The following is a 22,852-nucleotide window of genomic DNA, read 5'->3' as shown; positions in this document are numbered from 1 at the left end:
CAAGGGAAGCAAGGGGGCAGGCCAGTATGTATCTATTGATCTACTATTAAAACTAAATCTAATGTACTCACAAAGGAGAAATTCAGACTTGGAACACACTTAAGCCAGGAAAAAGGCCTTAGTTTGCCCTGGCTTAGGACTGTCTTTCCTGCCATTGGACATTCTTTTTTTTTTTAACTTTTACTTTTGATTTCATAGATATTGCAGCAATCATTCAAATACAAGTATCAGATGTACAGTGCCAGCGACGCTATGGGACTCCATCAAACACATACATAACATCAGCAACAATGAGATAGTAATTAATAGTACATTTTGAAATGTAATCAGGGGTATGTCTCCAAACTGCCTTTCACTTATTACTGCTCACTGCTCTCGTTGCTACCCCCCCCCCCCCCTAGATGTGTCCCCATTCGCTTCTGATTCATGCTGGTCGTCCATTGGACAATCTCAAGACAGGAAAGCCCATAGTGTAAATGGAGGATTTGCATGGTATCTCTCTCACATGCGCACCTCTTCCCTACACACACATGTCCACATATCTGTTGCGCGTCTCCTAGGGTCGTGCAAACCGGAGGATGGGGTTGGAGAAACACACAGAGCTATGTCAGCGTGAGAGAGGTCAGACATACATTGTAAGGCTCCTGAGTATGGTGCAACTATGCAAATTAGCTGCACTTCACTCTCCAGCTAGTCTCCAGCGAGTTACCCCAATAAATCGGTCTGCCGCGTACCCCGATGCCAGAGGGCTTTTGACAATACACTCTCTAACAGGCTTGTACTTGCTAGCCCTTGCCTAAAAAGGGCTAAGAAGTTGTCGGAAGTGATTCCAGCCGAGGTGCAGCCGGGCAACCAAAACTAATTTAAAAAGGCACCCAAAATTGTAAGAAAGTGATCTACTAAAGGCATACAGTTGTGTTGCTAAATTCTCCATTGAAAACAGGTTTTCGTTTTGTTAGGTTTCTGAATTACATACAGAAAATATGATATCCAAACATGTTTGCATTCTGCCTCAACCCCTTCTCCTGAGGGTGTTTCTATAAATAGCAGAGAACAGAAATAAATGCAGATAAACAGGATAGGTTTTGAAAGTACACGGCTAGTCATAATTTATGATTCACCCCTGTCAAGTAAAAAGGTGATTTTCCTGTATTTAAAAAGTTAACCTCTCTTGTTCTCACAAGCAAACTTCTGAGAGTGGAGAGGACAGGAAGGTGAGCAATCAGAACAGGCAGACTGCAGACAGATCTTACAGACAGTAAACAGATCCAGCTGAAAACATACCTTGGCGTTGTCTTGAATATCTTTTCTTCTTGCCCAAATAACAACCAAAACATAAATGACGGCGATGCAGCCAACAGTGGTAACTACCACTGGGTTATCCACAAAGGTGGCAAAGAGTTCCAATGTTTTGGTGACGTCAATAGCATTGGGCATCACAAAGAAGGAGCTTCCAAAGAAGGTGAGGTGGGTGCAGAGGCACTGGGTGCTGCTCGGAGTAGTTTTCGGGCCTACCTAAAAGTCAAGAAGTTAGAATAATTATGTAAGTAACACAATTGTTTTTTTTATTTTCTCATTCTGTGCTTCATATTTTCGCCTGTTGTCCATCTTGGACACTTTTGAGTCGTTACAATTAATATTCATTCCATACTTAATCATCTGAGTAATTGGGTGAAAGCAAGAGATCCTGATGTTATAAGGAGTCCAACAAGTACCAACCATGAGACTCATTTTGGATCTTCACTTATTTTCATGTCCCAAAAGTTCTACCTTAGTTCTGCCTATCATCAATGTGCTACAATGCGATTTTTAAATTTCAAAAAGGTTGTGGTGAATGTCTTACACCGTTAAACACACTGACAGAGAGGAGGAGGCAAAGCTACCGCACATCCTCCCTGAATTATACACTCAAAAACCACAAGGTACGGTAGCTCAAGCAAGATAGGGACTTTTTTCCTACTTGGAAATTGAAGTTGTAGCCCTATTTGGACGTCACAGGAATTCCCTCAGATTATGTGGGAAGACCAATCTTTTGAAAGAGAGAGCCTCACACAAAGATTGTGCCATGCTTCATCATAGGCAACCATTCCCCACCCTGGTAGGACAATGCCACCAAGGCAGACTGCCCCTCCGGATGGACTTAAAGGAGTTCTTAGATAAAGGTTCAACTGGACAGATGGTGGGATCTAGATAAGTTATAAAATACCTTGAGGAACCAGGGTGTATCACCTTTAATGTTGGGGACCTCAGGTATATCTAACATTATCAAAGAGATGGCCAGTGAAGACAATGGCTCAATCCATCTCCATAAGCCAAACCTCTTTCTGCCCCTATAGTTTACCTACTCAGGGTTTGGGCAGTCTTCAGGGCCAAAGATCCCTAATGGACTGGCCTATTTGCCTAAAGCAAAGCTTGGTGAAACCAAAAATGCAGGTGCATCCTACCTGCACATATGTATATTACACCCTAATTTTTGTGGATACCAGCTCCCTGGCATGGGATGCGCGATGTCCTCTATAGTCACACTTGCATCAAGAGGCCATCGTGCCTGTCAACCTGCAACGAAACACTGATGTTATGGGTCATAATACCCAAGAACATCTTTCTGTTTTTTAACCCTGCCAAAGGACCTCAAAGTAAAACAGAGTTAGGATCCAGAAGGCAATTTTAATTCATACAAACAAATCCCTCATTCTTAATCAAGAACTCCGCTTACAAACTGTGTCGAGCCCACCCTCCCACACTAGGTGTAGTGGGTGAGGATCTAATGATGAAGCATGACACAGGTAGTACCTGTGGGTTAAGATCCTACTATAATATCGAAGATATGCTAGGATCCCATTAATTTACCCGGGTGTGGATCCTACAAATTTCTCAACATATGTCAGGAACCGCAACTAATCTTTCAGCAGAAAACGATCAAAACATGAAAGGTTAAACCTCTTTTGTGTAGTTACTGGTGGTGATATATGGACAGTGGCACTATGTGTTATATCTGGGACCTCGTACATTGTCCATATTCTTTTTTTCAAACAAACCAAAAAACATGGACATTGGAAGAAAGCGGTCTACTTGACTTGTGTTATGAGTTCTGACCTTGTATTGAAATGGTTATAGGTGAAAACAGGGCTGGAGTGGGAAAACAAAATCAGCTCTGGCAAAAATGTTCAAAACTGGTTATCTGAATGGTCATGGTAGAAGTTCTTTGATTTCGCTGGATCCAACCATAGAGATGGTTTGTGTTGGGCCACTACTGTATATTGGACCAAGTTTATATTAAATACCAGTGCATGGCACGCACCCAGAACATGGAGAATCTTTATTTTGAAATGTGTAATTAGAGATTGCTGAACTAAAAAAGGCAAGTGGTGGCACTAATATAAATATCTTACAGTATATTCGGCTGGGCTCAGCAGATCCCCCCACACACCTTCACTTCCACATCTACAGACCCTAATTCAAACATATTAGCCTTGTCTTGTTAATGATACATCCTTGAGACATTTATGTTATTTCTCACTATCCCTTGCCACTTGGGAAGTCAGGTTTCAGACTGTGGCGAGGCGATGAAAAGAGGCTAGATGTGGAGGCAGCACAAACCAAGACCTACTGGAGATGGTCTGGGGCAGGCAGAGGTCAGAAGGAATGAGCCTTGGACATCTTTCCTTTGGAGTGTGTGTATGTTGTGAGCAGATCTCAGTTTCTCTACAGTATTGGGAGCACTGTGTTTTTGCTGGCACATTATTAGGTACCATGGTTAGTGTGCTTTGGCTGTGCCAAGTACACGGTTGTCAAAAGTGTGATGGAGTGCCCCCAGCAGGTTCTTGGGATGATTAACAGCGCCTGCTGCTGGTGGATTGTTGTGCACCAAAATGGTTGTGACTGCATGTGTGACTTACCTCCCTAAGTATTTATTGGGTAATACATATTTCACCGCCATTGTAGAGCTACCCATCTATGTGGCTGAGACAGGGCAAAGATGCGATTTTACTTTGAAATGAATGACTCAAACCTGGTATTCAACCAGGTACCACATTTCAGAACAGTCAGCTCCTCATGTTGGTGCATGTGCCCTAACATTGCCTCACTATCTTATTGCATGTCACCCTATGAGAGGTGAAAGATCACCATCCTCCTCCAGGCAGGGTGGCCATAGTGCCTTGCAGTCAATGTGAGAGCATGTTGAGGTTCCTCTATGCCAGGGGCCATAGTTACAATAAATGTCCATGGACCGTCCCCAACCGTCCAATCAGTGGACTGGAAAGTCTTGGTAATGTACAATGTGATCAAGGACCATAAAAGGCATGCGGAGGCACTGATGTACAAAGATTATAGTATGGTTGGGGTGTGCTCACCAAATTCCTTCATTAACCCAAATCCATGCATGTTGGCCCACTCCTTCCGGGAATACAATTTAGTGCCAAATATGTTATTCCTTCTGTACATGTGAGAGGGTGAGGTGACAGGTCATTATGTATGAGGAAGGGGGCTTCCCCCTACACATATTCACAGGTAAAGCTCAGGCAGGGCAGTTGCAACACCCCTGCACACCCAAACTGGGGTGGAACTACAAATGTTCCACCTCACCAAACATCAGGGCAATGTGAGGTAATTATCACTGGAATGCTACTGAATGTCACCTCCTCCTCTACATGTTTCCATCTCACCTTCTTCACAATTGTCTCTTGTTCAGTGATTTGATATCCTAGAGGTTAACCTTATGTGAATACCGTGGCACTAACTTTCATGTGTGAATTCAGCTATAGAAGTTCTATTTCGAACGGGAAAGTAGTTTAAATTGTAGACATGTACAGACTGTTCTTTTCTCTCAGACTGTCATCATGCATATGTCATCAAGTGAGACTTCTGACGGTAGCTTTCTGTGATTGGGTATCTGTGTCCTCTGTGACACTGTGGAATTACTGGTCAGGGCATCACTTAAGGACTATTGACCAGCCACCAGGTGATAATGTTCTGAATTTTGATCACTGGCCGTGTTGATTGAATTTGATCAAGCAAATTAGTGCGTGCGACTTTCAATCCCAGTGTCAAACTTGTTTGCTGTGACAGCTACTTGTAATAAGTTTGCCTTGGTCTTCCCAAAAGTAACATGATAGTGCGTGTGACAGTGTGTTACGATTTCTTCTGTGTCTCCGGTAGATCTATCCACTTACGACCCAAAAACAACTGATATTTAGAAATATTATTAACCTGGCAGCGTATGAAAAAAGTGGATTCCAACCTGGGGCTGTATTACGATATGGGTGCACTTTCCTGGTTAGTGCTGGGCGCATCTTTCAAAAGGTGCACCCAGTGCTAACCAGGAAAATGCATCACATTATAGTGAATGCAGTGCCCCCAAGGCAGCCACGAACCTGCGCTGCCCTGGGGGGAGCACATTCAGGGGAAAAACAGAGCGGCTGCTTTGAAGCCGCTCCGTGTTTTGCAGGCGACAACCCGACTGCACTTTTAAGGGGGATTAGAGAACCCCATGAAGGCGGGTGCAGTGAGTGACTGCACCCGCCTGCAAGCAGATGTCTGAAGGGTCCATAGGACCCCCTACAGAGGGCTGCTATCAGGTGGTGCACTGACAGTGCAACACCTTTTAGGTGGTACACTGTCAGTGAGCCTCCTGACAGCTTCTTTGCCTCTGCGCCCACATCTGTAATACGACACAGGCAAAGAGACAAAGGGATTCCCTCATTTTCATGGGCCACACACTCATGCAAAAGGGAACACCCTCTGATGACAGCACTGGCGCTTTATGTGCGCCTGCGCTATAGGTATTACAGAAGAGTACGCTTCTGTAATACAAAAGTGCCGCAGGGACACACAAAGCGGGCGCAAACACCAGTTGCGCCCCATGGGGCACCCCGGTACTACTGATCCTGGAGTTGTTTCTGGTGGCTATTCCAATCTAATCTATTGTTTTCTTTAGTGGAATCAAACTGTTTAACAGCTTTGAGTTAGACAATGTAATCCTGATAGAGCTCCATTATTTCTGAGATAAAGCAGCAAAAATGCAGAATTGATGTTCTACTTACATGACATCCATAGCTGCTCCAGTTTCCATGGTCTTCATCCCAATACACGCACTGGGAAATGAAGCATGTGATTCGTACTGATATATTGCTGCGTTTTGCAAAATCGGATTGGACATCTTGTTGCACCGTCAGGTAATATGTCCCCTCTCCGAAGAGCAGGTCATCTGGGCTGAGGATCCAAGTATACAGCTCCTCTTTAAAAAAAAGTTGAGGTTTAGTTATGAGACCTCTAGAAACTGGAAGCAAGTCTGATAATGCATGATGTGTGATGGCCATGTCTCAGTTGAACCATCCTCAAATAAGGGCATGAGGGAATAACATTCAGATTTTGGTGTTTAACACTCCAAAATAGGCATGAAACAGTAAATACCTTTGTTTTCCCCTGTTAAATTTCGGCAGGTTTGGCCTTCTGAAATGTAATGAAGTGTGAGTTATTTAATGCATTCGATAAATGTCAGACGCGTTAAATATCTTCAAACTCGTAATTCCGACCCTGAGTAAATAGGAGTTTACCCATGGGTTGGAATATTACAAGCAACTCGTAACCAGCCTATAATTGTATTACGTCTCTATGCATTCACAAGTTACTTATTTACACCGCTTGGAGCTAACGACTACACCTAGCTCAAACCTATCTTGGGAAAGCTTAACTCTGCAGATTCAAAGAATGAAAGTAATTCATAATATCTATGAAATAAATATCTTCTCATTTACTCTAGTTTATGTCTCAGAATCAAATCAACAAATGGAAACCTTCACAATTATCCACCATGTAATACATCAATCTACTTATATCCTTAGTACCATGTTTTACCAATCTATTTACAGCGTATTAGAGAGAAAAGCTCACTGGGAACGAATAAACCAATAAATATAATTGGATAATTCATCTCAGCCCAATTGGCTGTTGAAGCAATGGCCGTGATAAAGGCACTCAGTGATTCCCCTCACCTTTATATTCACCACCAGACCTCCACTTGCTTGTCAACTGACTGGTGGTGACTATTTTAGGTGCCCTTTGGCTCACACAGAGTGTTGTTGGATATTCGGATGACAAAGGTCATGCTGAGACCTGACAAGTTGGCACGGGTCAAAACGTCGACACCACCTCCATTGTTTGTTTAGTATTTGATTTTGCTAGGAAATATTGTAGGCAAACTGATACTTTCTCCAACTATAACTGTTCTAAATCATTTTCAACCTTGGGGGTTGTACAGTGTCTTGCATATAGAGCTATTGAAAAATGAGTTCCACGCAACAATTCTTACATTCTACTATGGTTACTCTAGTCCTCGTGGGCAGATAGGGTTGTCCTTGTACTTTTAACTGAAGTAAATATACTCCAACAAAGGTGTGTCTACCTGGCACTTATGTCAGAGCAGTTATAGTATAGGGAAAACTACAAAATGTTAAGGCAACCTCAGCCCACAGCTCACAAGTGTCCTGCTATTGCTGTGCATACTTCTGTCCCAGAACTGACTTCTCTAAGGAAGGTTACCAAGAACTGCTGCACATACCCTCGTCCTTGGCACCACACTCATCCGAATACCTGAGGGTAGGTGCTGCTCATTCCCATGATACGTCTGTCATGTTGCAAATGCTGATCTATTCTTAGCAATTCAAAAATTGTAGCAATGTGAAACATCTCTTTTTCTCACATGAAACAGCTTTTGCACCTGCAAAAGCATTTGCACCTACATTGGATGCGGACCGGAGGGAGGATCTTTTATGAATTTGCACAATGAATACCTTCTCAAATTCAGTCGACAGACAGGCAAGCTTCCACTTGCAAATTGACTAATTATTAGCCATAAATGACAAGCATTTAACACAAATATATACCAGCTGAACTGTCTTGGAACCTACGTCATCGATCATAAATGGAAATTGTTGCTAGTTTGCACTTAAAAGAATTTATTTGGAACCAGATTGGGGTGTATTTTGTGCAGAAATATTTGTGTCTGAAAATTCTTCAATTTGATCCCTAAGATTTCTTCCCTTGTAATGTATTTAGTTTAACTCACTAAATAAATATAGTATTGCTGCTAACAAAACCTTTGAAGATACGCAACTAAAAATCTCTTGCATTTGAAAGACTTGCAGCATTGCTTCCACTGTTCTTTTATGACAGGAGAACACTGGGATTTGGGTCAGTGTTTTCTGCTATATTGCAAATGCAGCTCGACTCGTGTAAATACTGTGACTACGTTTCGCGGCACTTTGGGGAGGTTGGGAGGAGCTAATAAATAGGTCTTTAGGAAAGTACAAATAAGTGTGTTAGGCCACTACATTCTGCACCACAGATCAAGGAGCCTAGGTACTCACATCCACTCCTATCTATAGCAATTAAAACTATCCAACTATAATTATTTTTTGATTATTTAAATGAAAATGACACTACAATTGGTACTGCTAGTACTAATAATACTGATGACAACAATAAATATGGGTCACCTTATTGTTAAACAGATCCCTGATCCTATTGCCTCTTACCTGACCAACATCTTTAATGGGATGTTTGCACTCAGATCTTTCCCAACATATAGAAAAAGGCTTCTATTCTGCCACCTCTCAAGAAGTCTAACCTAGACCCAGATAACCCAGCAAATAATCGTCCTATTTCCAGGTTAACTTTCCCTGCAAAAATCATGGAAAAACTAATAAATACCCAATAAACACAATTCATTCAATCAAATCATTTACTGGACCCCACACAATTTGGCCTCAGGGCTGAATACAGTACAGAGACAGCATTAATAAAAACCACTGATGAGCTAAGAACCATTCTGGCTAGAGAAGGCTCAGCAGCCATTAATCTTCTCGACTTGTCAACGGCCTTCAATACAGTTGATCATTCCACTCTCATCTCTCGCCTCAAGCAACTTGACATTAACAACAATAATCTTGCTCTTCACCAGTCCTTCTTGATAAGCAGAGAACACTGAGTAATGCTGGAGAATTTCTCATCTAGGCCATTTTCTCTTCCTTGCGGGGTCCCTCAGGGATCCTCAATATCTATGTTACAGAACTGGCATCCCTGATTAGATCTTTTGGGTTTTCTCCTACATCTTACGCTGACGATATGCAGATCATTGTGTTGGCCTCTAACAATGTCAACAACACCATTCCTCAGTTTCACAACTGTATGAGAGCTGTCAGTAACTGGATGGACAAACATTGCCTTAAGTTAAACTCTGACAACACCAAGGTCATTTATTTCAGTAATAGACCACAATTCTGGAACCCTTCTTGTTGGCCTTCTGACCTAGGAGCACTCCCTACTCCGGTTCAAAAAGTGAAAATTCTTGGAATACTTATAGATGATAAGTTGAATTTCAGTAAACACATTAGTTTAGTTAATTCCTCTAGTTTTAACACCCTGCGAATTATCAGGAAGATTCTTCCTTTTATTCCTCTCATTCAAGGGAGATTTCACTACTAATCCTCACCAAACTGGACTATTGCAATGGACTATATGTAAAGCTTATATTGCAATTAGAAACAACACTTGCTTTCCCTTTCAAGGAGCTTGCTTTCCAACAGCTCCCATGCAGAGCCTCACACCATAAAAATAAGGACATAATGGAAGAATGATACAGACACAATAATACATTCTTTAAACATTAATTTACCACATATATCTTTCCCTTCACAGTTATTTCATTGATTTGAGTACAGAGACTTCAGTATTAGAAGCAATTCACCAAAAAGGTTGTTTTGGATTATAAGGTTCCTTTAACAAGCAATAACAGATAGTATCAACTAAAAGACCATATTAACCCTTTCACTGCGGAAGCGTTTGTGCACCTCTGTGCTGCATCATGTTTAAGGAAAAGTAAAGTTATATTCTTCAAAAGCATGTACTTCATTGGTCTCTTTCTGTATCTGTACAGACTGTGTTTTCAGCACATTCATGCTTATCTATTGATCCAAACCCGGCATCAATATGATATCGCAATCTGAATATATAATGAAAAAAATTAGATATTTGCATTTTTATATCAAATTTGCTCAATATTTCGTTAAATGTCTCATATGGATACACAGAAATCCCTGAACACTAATCAAGAAAATGTCCACTTTAATGTCTAGAATATGGCAGTAGCAATTATGTGTGGGTTTTCCTAGGCAACTTAGACTGACAATCACGTATACAATATTAGTATATGGTGCACTGTTCATTTGATGACAGACATAATTTTGATTGACCTAAGGAATTTATTGGTATAAGCAAGACCTCCTTTGCTCTGACAGGCTTGCCGGTTGTACATGTTAAGCTTGAAATTAATCAGATGTATACAGTGGTGGCTCCTCCACTAAGGCGGAGGAGCTTCGCCTCACTGCTTCAGCTGCAAGCTGAATGCAAAAAACAAAATGATAATAACATTCCATTATTATCATTTTGTTTTTTGTATTCAGCTTGCAGTTGAAGGGGCGGGACGGGACTGGACTTCCCACATCTCACAGGGAGGAGGAGTGGTGGCAGCACCAAAAGTGCACATGACGCTTTGGCCAGCCGTCTCGGGCCGGCCAAAGCGTCATGCACACTTTGTATGTTCTCCACCCAGTCTGCACTACAGCCTGGGTGGAGAACATGCCCACCATGCCAGCCCCTGTCTGAGCGCTGAACCAAGGCACTCAGACCAATCACAACGCTGCAAAGTCAGCTTTGTGATTGGCCAGGGGTTTCTGGGGGCCTGTTTACTAGGCTTCCTAGTTCCAGGCTGCTCCAGAGAGGACGAAGGAGAGGAAGCAGTACGAAGGTAAGTTGTTTTAAAAAATATACCTATATTCCCCCCTCCCTCAGTCCCCCAGCCCTACCACCCCTTGTGGGTAGCAGCCGCTATTGGATGTATAGTGTTTTTGTTCCCCAAAAAATTCCTTTCCATCAATCTTTCTCTTGAAAGAACATGGCCCTGCAAATGCTTGACCCCTCACCTGTGGTCATCTAGGTCTCCTAAATGTGGGGGTATCACAAAATATGGGTTTTCTGTAGGTTCAAAGTGCCCACAGGCAATAAACCGGAGCAGTGCACTTAGGAAATTTGGAAAGCAACTGAAAGAAAAATGCAGGTTAGTAGTACCTGTCTTTTGGTCGCAAGTATTACCCCAGGGCGCTTAGGAAACATACCCACCCCCTGTATTTTCTGCATACTAAGGCCTTAGTCTCTTGTGCCAGACTTCCCTCGCCCTGGTTGGGTGGTGAGTAGAATGAGCTGAACCCTAGCGGTCTTTGTCTTCTTCGTCGATGGTAAGGAACTCCAGAGCTTTCAGCGGGGCAAACCTGTGCGGTCAGGCCGAGTCGTGGTTCAACGTCTCCAGCTTGACTCTTGTTGTCAGTGCCGGTCTTCTTCCAGAGCTTTTTCACCAAACTTGGTCAAAAGTTCCTAAACTTTCCGGAGTTCTTCTCTGTAGGTTTATTAATGCAGGAAAGGGTTCCACAGCACCAGCCAAGGGTTTAAAAGCTCCGGTTTGCCACTTGGGGAGTATGGGATTCCAACTCCCACAATGCACCTGCTCAGTCCAGGAAAATCCTGGTGCAGCTGGTCAGCTGGACTTGTCCTTATAGTGGATGTTGCATGTGCCTTCTTCCAGCACTTTTCTACCTGTTGCTACTCAGAGAGTCCGCTTTGTATCCTCGAAGCTAGGCAAAGTCCTTCTTGTGTGGAGCCTTTAGAGTGCAGTAGTCCTTCTGAGTGACGTCCTCTGTTGTGCAGAACAAAGGTTCAGCAGGGCAGTCTTTCCTCTTCAGATGTTCCAGGCAGGGATCTGAGGGGCTCATGCAGATCTCCCATATTTATTCCCCAGTCTGGGCTGGCAAAAGGGGGGACACCTCAACCAATGGGGTTCAAGTTGCCACCCTCTGCCATGACAACTTCCTGGGAAGTGTGCCATATTTTTTTCCCAGACTGCACATTTCTTCAAAAATCAAAATGGAGAAAATTTCTCTTTGGAGTTCAGGCCTGGCTAACCCAACCCATAGGGGTGGCTAATGTTTCCCTTCACTCCCCTTCCAGCCCCTCTCCTAAACTACTTAGAGGGGCTTTCATCTGGCTGGGGATTACCACCTCACCAGGGGATTTAAAACATATTTTATAATGTCCCTGCTTTCTATAACAAGGCAGCCTACCATTGGGGCATCTAGAACAGACCTTATGGGTTACATATGTAATAAAAAGGGATTTTTGGACTTTGGAAGTACTTTTAATTCAAAAGTCGAATTTGGACAGAGTGATATTTTAAAACTAGCCTGCAAGGCAGGGCTGGCTCTAAAATGACACCAGACAGCACAGCAGTGCACACGTAACTGCATTAAGTCCACTGGGGTCTCTAAACCTCCATGTCCTACCATATCCTAGGGACTTGCAGGTAGGTTGTCCTAGTCAATTGTAATTACACAAATTACCATATAACTTTTGAGGACAGAGCACTGGCTCTTGGTCAGGCTAGTAGAGCACAGGGCACTTTCAGCGTAAGTAACCATCAGTATCAGTCAAAGAATGGAGGTGATCAGGGCAAAAAGGATGACTTTCCTACACCATACCATACCATATCTTACCACACCATATCATACTATACCATACCATACAATGACAGCCCAAACTATACATTACCAAACTAAACAATGGCAGGCGACACCATACCAAATAGCTGGCCTTACCATTTGACAGACCATATCATACCATACCATACCATATCATACCACACCATGCTATGACAGACCATATCATACCATACCATACATACCATACTATGCAATGACAGGATATATCATACCATAGTATGACAGATCATAACATGCCATACATACCACACTATGCACTGACAGGCCATACCATGCCATACCATGACATGCCATATCATACCATACCATACATACCATACTATGCAATGACAGGCAATGCCATACCATACCCTGACAGGCTATATCATACCATACATACCATACTTTGCACTGACAGCCCATACCATACCACAACATACCATAACATACCACCATACCACACCATATAATAACAGGCCACACCATACCATACCAAAGTTTTCATGCAATCATATTACTATATTATATTGCATTACACACACACACATATATACACACACAAACACACACACACATATATATATATATATATATATATATATATATATATATATATATATATATATATATATATATATAGCTCCTATCTTGAAAGTTTGGGGGTGATTCGTCAAGGGAAGGGGGGCTGAGAAAAGTGGGGGGTCTCAAAACGTGTTTTCTCAATGCAATTTCCATAGGAAACTTTAGACAAGGCTACAGGTCAAACTGCAGAACGGAATGATGCCAAATTTAGCAGGGAGAAAGGTCTTGGTCCAGAAAGAACGCTTTTGTTGAAATGGGGTAGATCCGTTCAGTAGTTTTAGGGGAATATCAAAATTTACAGATATTGATTTTTGAGAATTCTCACATCTGATTGGCTGAGGCGTTACAAGCGTGCGGCTGATTGGCTGCAAACTGTTGAAACTAGGAAGTGTTGGCACCCATTTTGTGACTAGGTTGAAAGGCGTAGGGCGTAAAAAAAGAGAATAATTGTATAAGAGGGTATAGTAGGAACAGTGTGGTCTTAGTTTAAGCAGTCTGTACGGTGCAGAGGCAGGGTGTTTGAATGTTGCATAGGCCGTGGAAATTCTGTCCGCAGAACAACAGTGCGCGGTATTACGGCAAGTTTGTGTAGGCTCTGGGAATCCCGTGGGGAAAACAATGCATCGTATTGCGGACAGCAGTGTGTAGGGTGCACACACAGGTAGTGTGAATGTGCGGTATTGCGGCAATGTTCAGTAAGCTGTGTAACGGTGCACACACAGGTAGTGTGAATGTGCGGTACGGAAAAAAAGAGAATAATTGTATATTAGGGTATAGTAGGAACAGTGTGGTCTTAGTTTAAGCAGTCTGTACGGTGAATATAATGCGCAGTAATGTTTACTTATAATGCGGTGTTCACTTTTATCACGGACAGTGTCACTTTCTTAGACGAAATTTAATATTATGTGGGACCATTGAAAGTAGAAGTGTTGTCAGCCATTTCCTCCCCTTCCACGGAGTAGCAGGGACATCTGATTAGCTAATGTGTTCAAAGCAGGACCTTCCCAAGCTTAATGTTCATTGGCTGCGAACCATTGAAAGTAGAAGTGTTGGCAGCCATTTCCTCCCCCTCCGCGGAGCATCAGGGACATCTGATTGGGTGACGTGTTCTAAGCAAGACCTTCCCAAACTTAATGTTCATTGGCTGTAAACCATTGAAAGTAGAAGTGTTGTCAGCCATTCCTTCCCCCTCTGCGGCGTATCAGGGACATCTGATTGGGTAACGTGTTCCAAGCAGGAGCTTCCCAAGCTTAATGTTCATTGGCTGCGACACATTGAAAGTAGAAGTGTTGGCAGCCATTTCCTCCCCCTCCGCGGAACATCAGGGACATCTGATTGGGTGCCGTGTACTAAGCAGTACCTTCCCAAGCTTAATGTTCATTGGCTCTGAAGCATTAAAAGTAGAAGTGTTGGCAGCCGTTCCCTCCTCCTCTGCGGAACAACATGGACATTTTATTGGCTAAAGTGTTACGAGTACAAGATTGCTCCTTATTGGCTGGGAACGGTTCAATGTTGTCAGCCATTTTGTGACGCAGTTCAAAGGAGTACGGGGAAAAAAGTAGGGGAGGGTAGGAACACTAGTAACTATGTACAGTGCTCGCAAGGTGGTTTATAGGGACTGTAAAGGGAAACATTTATTTTTATCTATTTTAAGGGCCATTTATATAATTTGCGTGGGCCTTACAAATCAAGGCGGGAAAATAACAGAGTGTGTTCCAGACTTCTCTTTATTAAGTCTGTGAGTGGGATACTTCCCAGAAGCACTATTTACTTAGAATGTGGTGTTTACTTTTCTGACGGGAAGGTGTGGTTCTGCTGCAAAAATTTCAGTCTAGGTTTGAAACAGTTTTTATTAAGCAATCACTAATATATTTTCTTAGGAAAGTGAAGCTGTATATATCAGCTGGGTGACAAATAAAAACGCAATTCATAAAATATCCCTTAAGCCTGGCCACACCCTCCCTTTTTTGGTCAGCTATAGTTTGTAAAAGTGTTCCCCATATTCTTCTTAATATACAAGGGCATCAGTTACTTGTAGATAAAGTAGAAAAGAAGTGCTACAAGAAACACTCTCGCACTACATCATCTGAGGTCACAACAACAATCACCAGTAAAAAACTGTTAAACACAAATTATGTGATATTACATAGAAATGTACGCTTCATCAAAACATTACATGAAGCACTATGTATACAATTTTTTTTTTGCAACTACTTTTTGATGAAACATTAGCCATGTAACAAACTGTGAGGTAATAAGTTATCTACGGAAATAGCTATAGTGTGTATTGTAAATTTGTCCAACAGATAGATGTCCAAACCCTTTGAAGTACTATAAACACACAGTATATGAATATACAGGGTGAGTTTATAGTATTCCACAGGAGAAGAAGAATAAGGGTCCCTACAAAAAATAAAAAATGTTTACAATTTGTATTCTGTAGAACGCGGGAAAGTTTTGTCATAGTGCTTAGAGATCGCTGACTGCTCCGCTGATAGACCAGGTTCTCCTTTAAGAATATATAGGATAATAGTATAATATACACTACTATTCCAATATATTCTATAAGGAGAAGGAGAATATCGAAATATTTTCCAGCTGTGAATATGTTCAAAGCTTCTTTTCTCCGGGATTTCGAAATCTCACACTATATTATCCCTGGGGGGGGAAACAAGATTTATATGTAACGCCAGCAGCTTCTCGTTCTAACTTTGAGTTTTGGCGCCCACGGGTCACCAACACGTCTGTGGTCAAGTATAGTGTCACTATTATAATATAGAAAATCACACTATATGAGCTTAAAGGAGCCAGTAAAGGAACAGTGTATCCTCTATTCTGTCTGTTTCTGAATACAAGCTGCTGACGTTAAATATGAATGGCAAAAACTACCAGGAATCGAACTGTGAACGCTGTTGTTCGAAGTCAGGTATCATAGCTGCTGCATCACAGTTTTTCTACACTTACATTTTAATTAGTGCTAATTAAGTTTTAAACATTGTTAAATTATAACTCATATCAGACTACTGTTACAGTTAGTTTTTGACTGCAAAATGTGTGCACGTCTTTTTAAAATTTACTTAAGAACAATATAGGTTTCAGGGACATTGTTGTTAGAAATTAGCATTTAAAAAACCTTTGAAATTCACTGAAAAAACCATAGGTTTTACAGACGTTATAGTTAGAAATTAGCATTTTAAAAAACCTTAGAAATTCACTAAAAAAACCATAGGTTTCAGGGACGTTATAGTTAGCTGGACATTTCACTCGTACAAAACCAGAGAAATTCCACTGTTATAGTTACTTCAGCTAACTATAACTCGCGCACCCGCAGTGCACTGCTCATGACGTCACATATTACATCATTCATGACATGGTCAGTGACATCACTGATGACATCACTGATGACATCTCAAATGACATCACTGATGACATCACTGATGACATCATCCACGTGAAAAACTGATGCATCTCATCACACTCTAATATAACCGGTAATACACCCACTGTAAAATACAGACAACCATTTTCAAAATCGTTAACACACCAATGCCAGTTACTACATACGCACTCACTGATTGGTAGGTCTACACACACATCTACTCATTCATCCATACAATCACTCATACATGCAGTCACTCATAAATACAACACTGTCATATGCACTGAATACACCTATACAGACAATCACACACCACCACTCATCTATGCAGTTACTCACACACTTACATAGTCATGCAAAGAATCTATCACAGTCCCATTTACTCACCTATGCAATTATACACACACAACCTCACTTATTCATACAGATACTAACACATACTTACTCTATTATATAATCAGTGATACAAGTACACACTCATCTACACAACCAGTCTCAAAATCACCAACTATTATGTAGAGTCCTTTATATACTTCAACTCTCACATACACTACCTTTTACATATGTAGTTACTTGGACATGTACCACTGAGACATCCATTTACTTAACAACACACCGATACGCACACTCACGCACCCATACAGGTGTTTCCACATGCACTCTTGAACCCATACACCCAGTGAATCAACCACTAACACATCTATGCACAGAGTCACACACCTCCCATGCACCCACACACACACTCAGTCTCCCAGGCAACCAATCAATAACCTATATAGACACTCATATAGCTACTGACCAACCCATGCAGCAGCTTGCACAACAACAGACAGACTGATACAGACATTCACACAGTTTAGTCACTAACCCATGCATTCAGTAAGACACATTTAATCACTCACTTATACAGTCTGTCACCCACTTACTAAATCGTCCATCCAGACACCTACACCCACTCATTCTTCAATACACCTAGGAATATATATAAAACATATTTAAAAATGACATAAATACACAGTCACAGGATGATATCATCAGTGATGTCATTTGAGATGTCATCAGTGATGTCACTGACCATGTCATGAATGATGTAATATGTGACTTCATGAGCAGCGCATTGCGGGTACGCGAGCTTTAACTTGCTGAAGTAACTATAACAATGGAATTTCTCTGGTTTTGTACGAGTGAAATGTCCAGGTAACTATAACGTCCCTGAAGCCTATGGCTTTTCCAGTGAATATATATATATATATATATATATATATATATATATATATATATATATATATATATATTACCTACTGGCGGTCGCCAGTAGGTAGTTATAGTTAGGACCACGTTTCCATAGGAAATCCGCAACATTCTATTTAGAATAACTTTGGCGCCGGTCGACGAATCCTCGCGAATTTCTCAAAATAGGTGGGGCGCTACGCTCCGCTCCTACCCTGAAAGTCTCGGGGGGATCCGTCAAGCGGGGGCTGAGATAAAAGGGGGGTCCCAAAACGCGTTTTTCCCATGCATTTTTCCATAGGACCTTTAGAACGGCTGAACAGAATTACTCAAAATTTGGCAGAGAGGTAGTCCCTAGGTCAAGGAAGTGCCTTTTGTAGGTTTGGTGTAAATCTGTTCAGTAGATTCTGAGAAAATAGCCTTTAAATCAATATATATATCTGAGCCCGCTTACGGTACGCTTACCGTACGCTTACGGTAAGCTTACGGTACGCGTACGGTGGCGTGCGCGAGCGCGATTCTGATTGGCTCTTAGATCTTAGTAAACATTCGAATCGGCCGAAACCAGGAAGCGGCGGCCGCCATTTTCTGTGTTTCACTCTGAAAAAAAAAGAGTGAAAACAAGGAAAGGGGGCAATGAGGAGAGTTACAGACCCCCTTACATTTGTGAGGGGGTCAAAGAAGGACTGTAAAGTACAAAACAAACATTTATTGATTTTTAAAAAAAATCACGGGGTACGCGTACGGTAAGCTTACGGTAAGCGTACGGAAGAAACATGGCGTGCGCGAAGGAGATTCTGATTGGCCCATAGATCTTAGTAAACATTCGAATCGGCCGAAACCAGGAAGCGGCGGCCGCCATTTTGTGTGTTTCACTCAGAAAAAAAACAGAGAAAACAAGGAAAGGGGGCAATGAGGAGAGTTACAGACCCCCTAACATTTGTAAGGGGGTCAAAGAAGGACAGAAAAGTACAAAAAAAACATTTATTGATTTTAAAAAAAATCACGGGGTACGCGTACCGTAAGCTTACGGTAAGCGTACGGTAAAAAAAATAAAAATAAATAAATGAAAAGCAGATTTAAGAGTTTAGAAATTAGGGAGCTCTAAAAAGAGCTGTTGTGTTTATGAAGTCATTTTTTTAGTGGTACCTACAAGTAAGTACCGATGCAGAGTCTAAGGTTCAAGAGGAAGACTCTGTTCCCTTCATCATTGAAGTGCACACCATCTCCTCTATAAATGTCTTGCATGTCATAACGCAAGTTGTTGTGGTAAATGGCACCCATACCATAGTCACGGAGGAAAGCAGAAACAGATTTGTTGACGTGCTTTCTTGCTTTGTCAATCTGCGGACAGAAATGATTGGACCAGTTCCATTTTTGCCTTTGGCATATGTTGGAAAACACAAAGGCAGTTTTAGGGAAAAGTGTAAACAGTTGTGCAAAGGTGTCCTTCATAAGCATTTCCAGACCTACCCCAGTCAAAGTGCCTAGGTCATTGCCACCACAGTGCACTATTATGAGGTCAGGGTGTTGGATTTGAATGAAGGATTTCACCAATGGCATCAATTGGTGCCACTTTAACCCTCTCTGACCAATCCATTTAATGTCTACATTTGGCAAAGCAAGGTCTCTCACCATACCTGTTTTCTCTGCAAACTTTTCACTCCAGAAGACATAGCTGTGCCCTACAATCCACACTGTGAACATCTTCAAAGGAGAACTGGATGCACTCAGGAGGTGTCTTTCAGTAGAATGGCAATATGAAAAGAAAGACAGTTTGGAAATGGAGGCATACATATTTTTTTCAAAACAAAAAGAACTGATTGGCTGTTTCATACCATTCTAGAATAAAAACTAGGCTGTATGTGTAAATTAATAGAAGCATGTTTTGTATTGGTACAAAAAAATGTGTAACCAAAGAACAGTACTATGGATTTGCTGTAAGGTTTGAAAAGTCAAGCACTCTTGCTCTGTGGAATTGAAACATTGTGTGTCGAACTTCTGACCTAACTCTACACAGCAGTGTTCCATGAGCTGTTGCTATGGTAGCAGGCAGAAGTCAAGTTGGGGGAAGGGTACTAGGCAGAAGTCAAGTTGGGGGAAGGGTACTTTTGGAAAAGGGTTGGTTTTCAACCAATAGAAATGTGTGATTACATTTGAAAAAAAGGGGGAAGCACTGAGATTTGAAACTTACATGTATATGTGTGGAAAAAGAGAGGGAAAGTTTGCCATTATCTGGTTCTGCTGAGAGGAGAGAGGTGAACACAACAGAGATCCTGGCTCTGATAATCTGCTGTTTGAGTGTCACATTTCTTTCACAACTAACTAATTTTAAAGGTGAGTTTACAGTTTGAGAGGGGATGTATGTGGTAACTTAAGAAATGAATAATAGAAATGGGAATTGTTTTTGTTGTAGTTACACATGGTGGTTTCATAATGTGTCAGTCTGTAAAAGTGATTTACACTTGCCCAGAAAAAAAAAAGAGCAGTAAGTGTGCTTTCAAATTGGCAAAGAAATTTCGTTTTGGGACTAATGTGAAAACATGACTCTGTGTGCATAGAAGAATTATAGGCAGAGATTTATTGCGTCTTGCTCTGGTGATTTCATAGTTGCATTAGATGGAAAGGGGGAGCGAATTTTTAGGGGAAGAAGCAGAGTCTTAGCACACACCCATGTGCTTGCCATGTATAGTCATGCACAGTATTTAGAAGCGAGTGGGGTTTTCAGGTTTAAGTCTGTAATGCAAATACATTCAGCATCACTAAGGCTGGTTGCCCTTGCTGGAGTGTAGGCAGTCACAGAGAATACACATGGTGGTGGTCTGAAAAAACAGCTTGGACATGTGCATTTAAATAAATCAAAAAAAGTGGTTTTATAATGTGTCAGTCTGTAAAAGTGATTTCCAATTGTAAAAAGTGATTTTCACTTGGCCCGAAAAAAAAAGAGCAGTAAGTGTGCTTTCAAAATGGCAAAGAAATTTCGTTTTGGGACTAATGTGAAAAAATGACTCTGTGTGCATAGAGGAATTATAGGCAGAGATTTATTGCGTCTTGCTCTGGTGATTTCACAGTTGCATTAGATGGAAAGGGGGAGCGAATTTTTGGGGGAAGAAGCAGAGTCTTAGCACACACCCATGTGCTTGCCATGTATAGTCATGCACAGTATTTAGAAGCGAGTGGGGTTTTCAGGTTTAAGTCTGTAATGCAAATACATTCAGCATCACTAAGGCTGGTTGCCCTTGCTGGAGTGTAGGCAGTCACCGCGAATACACATGGTGGTGGTCTGAAAAAAACAGCTTGGACAAGTGCAATTAAATAAATTAAAAAAAAAGGTTTCATAATGTGTCAGTCTGTAAAAGTGATTTTCACTTGCCCCGAAAAAAAAAAGAGCAGTAAGTGTGCTTTAAAAATGGCAAAGAAATTTCGTTTTGGGACTAATGTGAAAACATGACTCTGTGTGCATAGAGGAATTATAGGCAGAGATTTATTGCGTCTTGCTCTGGTGATTTCACAGTTGCATTAGATGGAAAGGGGGAGCGAATTTTTGGGGGAAGAAGCAGAGTCTAAGCACACACTCATGTGCTTGCCATGTATAGTCATGCACAGTATTTAGAAGCGAGTGGGGTTTTCAGGTTTAAGTCTGTAATGCAAATACATTCAGCATCACTAAGGCTGGTTGCCCTTGCTGGAGTGTAGGCAGTCACAGAGAATACACATGGTGGTGGTCTGAAAAAACAGCTTGGACATGTGCATTTAAATAAATCAAAAAAAGTGGTTTCATAATGTGTCAGTCTGTAAAAGTGATTTCCAATTGTAAAAAGTGATTTTCACTTGGCCCGAAAAAAAAAGAGCAGTAAGTGTGCTTTCAAAATGGCAAAGAAATTTCGTTTTGGGACTAATGTGAAAACATGAATCTGTGTGCATAGAGGAATTATAGGCAGAGATTTATTGCGTCTTGCTCTGGTGATTTCACAGTTGCATTAGATGGAAAGGGGGGCGAATTTTTGGGGGAAGAAGCAGAGTCTTAGCACACACCCATGTGCTTGCCATGTATAGTCATGCACAGTATTTAGAAGCGAGTGGGGTTTTCAGGTTTAAGTCTGTAATGCAAATACATTCAGCATCACTAAGGCTGGTTGCCCTTGCTGGAGTGTAGGCAGTCACAGAGAATACACATGGTGGTGGTCTGAAAAAACAGCTTGGACATGTGCAATTAAATAAATTTAAAAAAAAGGTTTCATAATGTGTCAGTCTGTAAAAGTGATTTTCACTTGCCCCGAAAAAAAAAAGAGCAGTAAGTGTGCTTTAAAAATGGCAAAGAAATTTCGTTTTGGGACTAATGTGAAAACATGACTCTGTGTGCATAGAGGAATTATAGGCAGAGATTTATTGCGTCTTGCTCTGGTGATTTCACAGTTGCATTAGATGGAAAGGGGGAGCGAATTTTTGGGGGAAGAAGCAGAGTCTTAGCACACACCCATGTGCTTGCCATGTATAGTCATGCACAGTATTTAGAAGCGAGTGGGGTTTTCAGGTTTAAGTCTGTAATGCAAATACATTCAGCATCACTAAGGCTGGTTGCCCTTGCTGGAGTGTAGGCAGTCACAGAGAATACACATGGTGGTGGTCTGAAAAAACAGCTTGGACATGTGCATTTAAATAAATCAAAAAAAGTGGTTTCATAATGTGTCAGTCTGTAAAAGTGATTTCCAATTGTAAAAAGTGATTTTCACTTGGCCCGAAAAAAAAAGAGCAGTAAGTGTGCTTTAAAAATGGCAAAGAAATTTCGTTTTGGGACTAATGTGAAAACATGACTCTGTGTGCATAGAGGAATTATAGGCAGAGATTTATTGCGTCTTGCTCTGGTGATTTCACAGTTGCATTAGATGGAAAGGGGGAGCGAATTTTTGGGGGAAGAAGCAGAGTCTTAGCACACACCTATGTGCTTGCCATGTATAGTCATGCACAGTATTTAGAAGCGAGTGGGGTTTTCAGGTTTAAGTCTGTAATGCAAATACATTCAGCATCACTAAGGCTGGTTGCCCTTGCTGGAGTGTAGGCAGTCACAGAGAAT

At 41.5% G+C, this 22,852-nt stretch overlaps 1 protein-coding gene across 1 annotated transcript in view; it reads right to left on the bottom strand.

Moving 5' to 3' along the window:
• Positions 1-22,852, bottom strand: part of LOC146776065 (polycystin-1-like protein 2) — an 865,077-nt gene that overhangs the window by 296,842 nt on the left and 545,383 nt on the right. Inside the window, exons 23-24 of the mRNA XM_085637447.1 lie at positions 6,045-6,238; positions 1,285-1,515 (exon numbers count right to left, since the gene is read on the bottom strand). Coding sequence (XP_085493573.1) covers positions 1,285-1,515; positions 6,045-6,238 — 425 coding nt within the window. The remainder of the gene's footprint in view (positions 1-1,284; positions 1,516-6,044; positions 6,239-22,852) is intronic.

Source organism: Triturus cristatus, chromosome 12 (genome assembly GCF_964204655.1).
Source record: "Triturus cristatus chromosome 12, aTriCri1.1, whole genome shotgun sequence".
Classification (NCBI taxonomy): domain Eukaryota; kingdom Metazoa; phylum Chordata; class Amphibia; order Caudata; family Salamandridae; genus Triturus; species Triturus cristatus.
The sequence above is the reverse complement of the archived record's forward strand: the minus strand, read 5'-3'. Positions and strand labels throughout refer to the sequence as shown.